General features: G+C 41.6%; 1 protein-coding gene across 8 annotated transcripts in view; it reads right to left on the bottom strand.

Annotated features, from left to right (window-relative positions):
- SWT1 (SWT1 RNA endoribonuclease homolog) overlaps nucleotides 1–6,361 on the bottom strand; it is a 41,310-nt gene extending 34,949 nt beyond the window's left edge. For 4 of the 8 annotated variants that reach the window (XM_084527360.1, XM_084527361.1, XM_084527352.1 and 1 more), the window contains exons 1-2: nucleotides 6,236–6,361; nucleotides 5,137–5,211 (exon numbers count right to left, since the gene is read on the bottom strand). In XM_084527360.1, the coding sequence (XP_084383486.1) occupies nucleotides 5,137–5,202 (66 nt within the window). In that variant the 5' untranslated portion in view covers nucleotides 5,203–5,211; nucleotides 6,236–6,361. Of the gene's footprint in view, nucleotides 1–5,023; nucleotides 5,212–5,968; nucleotides 6,103–6,231 lie in introns of those variants that run through there. The other 4 variants (XM_084527354.1, XM_084527358.1, XM_084527356.1 and 1 more) reach the window with 4 other exon arrangements.
- Between the last annotated feature and the right edge of the window lie 16 nt (nucleotides 6,362–6,377).

Raw genomic sequence — 6,377 nt, forward strand, 5'->3', positions numbered from 1 at the left:
AATGGGATACATAAGGCCTGAAGACCGAGTTGCTTGACAACTTAAAGCAAGACATTTTGTTCAAAAGGAATGGAAAATGGAGACTTGTTTGTAGTCAAGAAAAGGAATGGAAAATGGAGACTGTTAAGTCATGGAACTTAAAGGATTGTTTGTTACCTTTTCTGATTGTACATATGTATAGGCATACTCGGGTTTAGTATGTAAAAGCAATGTTCTGTATATTTAGAATGTTTGATGTTCGTGTGTGTGTGTTGGTGGAGCGTAGACTCCCCGCACACCCAACACTGTTTACTTGCCTTTTATACCTTTATAGCTTTTATACCTTTTATAAATATTTGTTTTATAAATATTACAAAATTCAGATTGAGTTGAGACTTCATTTATAACAACAGTAACAGAGGTGACAGCAGCATGTAACAGTCTGGTATTTTCATTCAATTCATAATGATCTGTTGTCAAATGCCAGGTGCTATTAGGCTTATGAACAGACCAGACAGGGAAATAATATGGGGTATGAGTTTTCTGAACAATACCAAACCATTCTAAATCCCAAACATGATATTGCTGTACATGAGTTAAGGTACCTTGCGACAATTTATGTATGGCCTGCAATAGAAAAGCAGTAGACCCCTCATCTGATATTCCACCCATGGAGATTACTAAATTTTGAGTTAGTTTGGCACTCAAGTACCTAAAGGAGCCTCAATGCTCTGAGATCTTACTGTATCTGTACCTAATATGCTTAAAGGTCCTACCACAACTACAGGTCTCAGGGTCCTTCCACTGGGCAGAGTCAGTTTTATCCTGGCTACGGGAAGCTCTTGCCTTTTCCCAACAATTCCTGTGACAGAAATTCTTGAATTTTCATTTTTAATCCAAGAGCATCCTCCACCCTGGACTGGTATTGAGGCCCCCATATCCATGAGAAAAGAGACAATGTAATTATCATTTACGTTTAGCAATATAGAAGGACTGTTGCTAATATTAATTCCAACAATTTCAGCCACTTGGGACAGTTCATGGGAACTCCATGGGCTTTAGCTGAGGAGTTCTTCTGTCAGTTTGAAGACAGAAAGGCCAGGGAATCAGGTAGAATATTATCTGGGGTCAGAAAAGAGGAAGCAGAAGGAACAAGGCTGTCTGGCACCCTTCCAGCATTCACACCAGGGGTCTGAGCACAACTGCAACCCCTCCTGTGCTTATCCCATAATCTCTGTAGGAGAAATGTAGGCATTTTATCTATATGACCTGATGTAAGTCCTACCTTCACAGAAGACCACATAAAGACCTCAGTCTAGGCCTCCATCCTGTCTATCAGGGAGTCTACTATAACATCAATTAATTTCAACACAGAATTTAGGAACATTTGTCCCTTATGGGGATTTCCTTTTGACATTTGTGCAGCCCTAACCTTTTTTTCCCTGTGGCAAGTAGCTGAGTCAGGATTATTTCTGATGAAAGATGTCCAGTTTTACAGTTCTCAAGACGTTGTATTACTCCAAGTCTGGGCTCCACTGTGTAACATGCATTTATTTGCCTTAGAGAATGCAATATTGAATTTAATAAAGAGAACATATTTTGACCGACCCCTGCATTGGGATTTTAAAGAACTATTATGTTTCCTAGGAATTTCTGTCCAGTTTTATCCTGATGAAGCATGAGAGCCCCTGCTCCCAATTTGCAGCACTGTCACACCTATCCTAACTAGTCCTCCACTGAATATTTGGAATATTGTACATATACCTGCCTTAGCTGATATGCAGTCTAACTGGCAGCGGTCACTGTGACCTAAGGTGGTGGGGGAGCACCTCTGTTGGCAGGAGGGAGTTGTACTGTGCAATTTTTAATGACAGGGATCAGAGACTATGTTATCTTGGTTAGTTCAAATAAGGATGTGGGGGCAGAAAATTCAGCCTCAAGGTCAGCATAATCCTCCTCATCAGCACATTTCAGTGTGCATATTCTTTCAAGGATTTCACTCTCTGAAACTAGACGTGTATGCTCTTGTTCTAACCAGCATAAAGCCAGAGGTCTGAAATCAGTTTCTTAGTTGTTTTTCAAATAGCAGCTGCTCATGTTTTGGTATCTTTAGATCACTGTAAAGCAGCTCACGAGTCTGTTTCTTTTCTTCTAGAAATCTTAGTTTCTAGTTACTACAAAAAATAAAAAATAAAAAGTGCCTACAGTAGCAATTGGCTCTGCAAAGAGCCCAATGAAAGGTCCCTTTCCTTCTGCTCCTTTTACATTTATGACTTTCTTGACACCTCTGAAATTATTCTTGCAGGATTTCCCAATTACAATTCTCACCTACTGAATTCCCATCCCCTAGGGATTTCCCTTCCCTTATATTCTACTCCATTTTGCTGTTTTTCCACAGCCTCCCCCCACGTATCTATGACTTGTATATTTCACAAAATCCCCTTTCTGACACCAATTAAAGTCCAAGGTGTGGAGCCACCCAGCCCATGGGTATACAGAGATCACAACACTGAGTTCAGGTAGAACTGTTCAGTTCCTAGTTAGGGGGAACACTTTGAAAACAGTTACACAGGCCTGGTTAGGAATAAGGATAGTCCCCAAACAAAAGAATTGAACAGTTCTTGGTTAGAAGGCAGTTATATTACTGCTTGGCATATCCTTATTGTCAGCTGTATCACATTAGCGTCAGAGATCAATTGGAATGCAATTTTGATCAGGTCAGAACAGAAGCAGTTCGCTACTGCAGCTACAGAAGAGGACACAGAGCAGCCGAATGACAGACTACTGACACAAACTCTGCCCTCCGCTGATACGACTTCTGCACAGTTAGTTTATACACCTTTGGGTTAAACGACTCAGTTTTTGCAGAACTACAGCAGAATGTAGTAAGTTACAACAGAGAAGGGTAACATATGGAACACTTCAGATAAGGAAGCTGTAGACAGTACATCCTTTTATAAATAATTCAATCCTTCAGCTATTGGGTCATGATGACTTGGCAAGGCCATTAGGTCACTGCTGCAGACGTTTTCCTAAACAAAGAGGTTCACAAAGGCCTAGGAGGCATTAGCTAGTTTGCTTGTACATTAGAAAGCACTTAAAAAATAGAAGGGTTACAGAAACCAGTAGAGCCCTAAGGAAATTAAAGAAATCTTGAAGTTCTGACTATGGTTGATTCTAGAGTTCCAGCACCAAAAAAAAGCAAAGAAATCATAAATTGAGAGGCTGTTACAGGCTGCTGCCATGCATAATCATTTCATGTTACTTGCTGCTGGAAGTGCTGCTCAGCTCACAAGATTATAATCAAATAGGAATCAAACTGTTTCATTGGTTTATTAACAATTTGATTAACTGGCAATCAGTGAGCTAAATGCTCAGAATCAATACCAACAAAGTCTGTTACTGCTTTCTCACTTCAGGTCTCTTCCCCTTCACCTGCAAGTTCTTGAGATTTTTTTTTTAAATAATTCCTTTAAACTTAAACCCTTTTCTCAGAAGTCTCTTGATCATTCCCTGATTTTCACTTAATTTGGTCATCTTAAGCAAACTTTCCTACTATGACTTTCCTCTTAGCATTATCAGTCTTGGGTAAGTGTCCTCTTGGAACAGACTGTTTTACTGTATTTACACACAATTTACAGTCACACAGCAATCATATCATCTGTTGTTATGCAGGCCACATTACCAAGAGGTGGCAGTGCTGACTCTTCCAGACAGCTCTATTTAAAGCTGTTCTAACTTATCCTGTAGCAAGTGTCCTTTCATTCATACTTCCTGAATTATATGCCAAACTATTAAATGCCAAAAGGCATAAAGTCTTCTGTGATCTGCCGTCATAGTTAAATCACACAGAAACAAACAAACAAAAAAACCACAAACACCCTACAATTGTACCCAAATATGACACTATAGAAATAGCTTACCCTTTCATCTGTATGAGCCCAAGATCTCTTATCCATACTATGATCACACTAAAGATAAACTTGCTACTATTCAGAAATTTCCTTATCAGTTTGCTATTAATAGATCAGGTTCCCACAGTTCTTTGCACTAGGTCAATGCTTGCATGTAGTAATATTTAACTTTGGCCCAAACAGACTGAAGACATGCAATAGCGCACTCAGTACTCTTTGAATTGGTATAGGCATTAGTAAAGGCAACACAGCTGTAGTAGGAGGTTTCAAGCAAGATCTTTAACCTTTGCACTATAGAAGAAAAAATAAAAAAGGTAAAGCCTTAGAGTAAGCTAATATTAAAAGACAAATGGAATGAGAAATTTGGGAGAAAAAACAGTAGTTACAAACATTTGGCTTTGAACTGTAATTTCTACATGTGCAAAAGGTTTCTTATGTGTATAATTCAGTTTATAAGGCCACAATTCATCAACAAACACTTGTAAATATTTGTTGAAAGATAAGACAATACGATAAAACAAAAGCACTCACCTTTCATATATGCTTTACGAAAACCAAAGGAAAAATCTAGCAAACTGAAGCATGGATTTACTAAATTACTGATTTATTGGCTATATATTACACTAGTAGTAGGAAATCTTTCTAGAAGTTCAAATGAACAATAAAAAAATGAATGGGAAGCTACATACAAGCATGACCAAAATGATTATCAGTGATTATTTTATACACACGCAACACACCCCAGAATATACTAAGACTATATACAATTTTAGTCATTGCTTTGAATCTCATTGGTTCGGAGGAAATACCCAACAGTCACTTGTTAAAATATTGCAAGTGATCATAAAATTTATACATTATATATATACACATACATATATATACATATATATATTTATACACACACACGAGCCGAAACAACGAACAACCCAGGAAAATGGCAGTAGTTTTGGTTACAGATTTCAGCTCTGCATTCCTCACCAGGAAGTTACACTTAAAAAAAAAAACAACTGTCAACTTCCGACACCTATTCCACCTGCAGGCTCTAGAGAAAAACATACCAGCTACCTGACTAGCACTTCGCAATTATCTGACAAATTCAGTCCTCCTGCTGTTCTTAGTGGTCCTACCTTTCATTTTAAAGTTTGATTCATCCTTCCATAACAAAACTGCTAAATAATTCATACTCTCCCTTGAATGTGGGGATGTGATTTAAAAAAAATAATAATACAACTATTCCTACTTTGTCATCCTGGTCATCCAAACTATCCTCCTTTCCATTTAATTTCTTCAGTTTCTTTTTAGGCATCTTCAAATCCTAAGGGAAAAAAAAAAAAAGCATTATGATTATTATTTACTTCAAATTTTTAATCTTTACTGGTATAAAAATAATTTAACTTCATTATGAAAAAATACTTTGTTTTCTCTTTCACATACGAGCCACAGCAAACCTGAACAGTGTTGACAATCCATATCTCACTGACAAAACTACCCAGAAAAAAGGGTGGCCATTCCTTACTCTACTATCTGCTCCAGAGATGTAGATTTTCTTCTAGTAAACACACCAGATGAGTAGAGGCAAACACCCTTTTATAGCCTGTATTAAAACAGTGAACTTTTAAAGCAGTTCAACTCTAATTCTTGCCTTAGACTCCCTCCTTCCCAGGAAGGAAGGTGTTATACGACACAGGGCTCTTTGGATGCTGAGCGACAAAACTATACAGGAAGCAATACCAAATTTGCCATGACTTATTACAGAATTGAAGGACTAGTTTTTGCCAATAATAAGCAAAGAGCACAACCGGATGACAGAGAGGAGCAGTAAGTACTGTCACACCAGGACAATGCCTTGGACGTGACACCAGGTCCAGCCGCCCAAGGCACACAGTTAGCGCTCCCTCAAACCGTGTTTAACCCAGGCTGAGGCTGGGAGCCCCTCCTGCTCCCTGCTGAGCTTGTCCCGATCACTGTTGGCCCAGAACTGGACGCGCTGCCTCTCAGACCGGGCCTCGCCCCAGGCCGACGCGCCCCATGGAGCAGCGCAGCGCGGCGCTCTGGGGGCACCAGCCGCTTACCAAGGAGGCCAGCGGCGGCCGCGGAGGGCCGTGGGGAAGCCTCACCGCCCGCTCCCAGACCCCGCAGCCGGCTTCCCGAGGCACCGGCCAGCCGGCGGAGCGGTGCCGCAGCAGCTGGTGAAGTAACCGCGGCCGGAGCCGCTGCTTAGCCGAGGCCCAGCAAGTCCCGGCAGCGCCTGCCCCACCCTCGGGGCACGAACCGGGCGGCCTCTCCCCGGCCTCCCCCCGGCCTCCCTCCAGCCCCGCCTTGCCCCGCCTCGCACCCACCGCCGTCGCAGCGGCGAGGCACCGGGCGCCTCAGCCCTTCACCCCGCTCCGGTCCAGAAAGCGACCGCTCCCAGCTCCTCACTCCTCCTCCTCCCCACCCCGTCCTTCCCCGCCGCGCAGAGCCCAGCCCGCGGCCCAGCAG

The sequence above is a fragment of the Aythya ferina genome (genome assembly GCF_964211825.1).
Source record: "Aythya ferina genome assembly, chromosome: 8".
NCBI classification, from domain to species: Eukaryota; Metazoa; Chordata; class Aves; order Anseriformes; family Anatidae; genus Aythya; species Aythya ferina.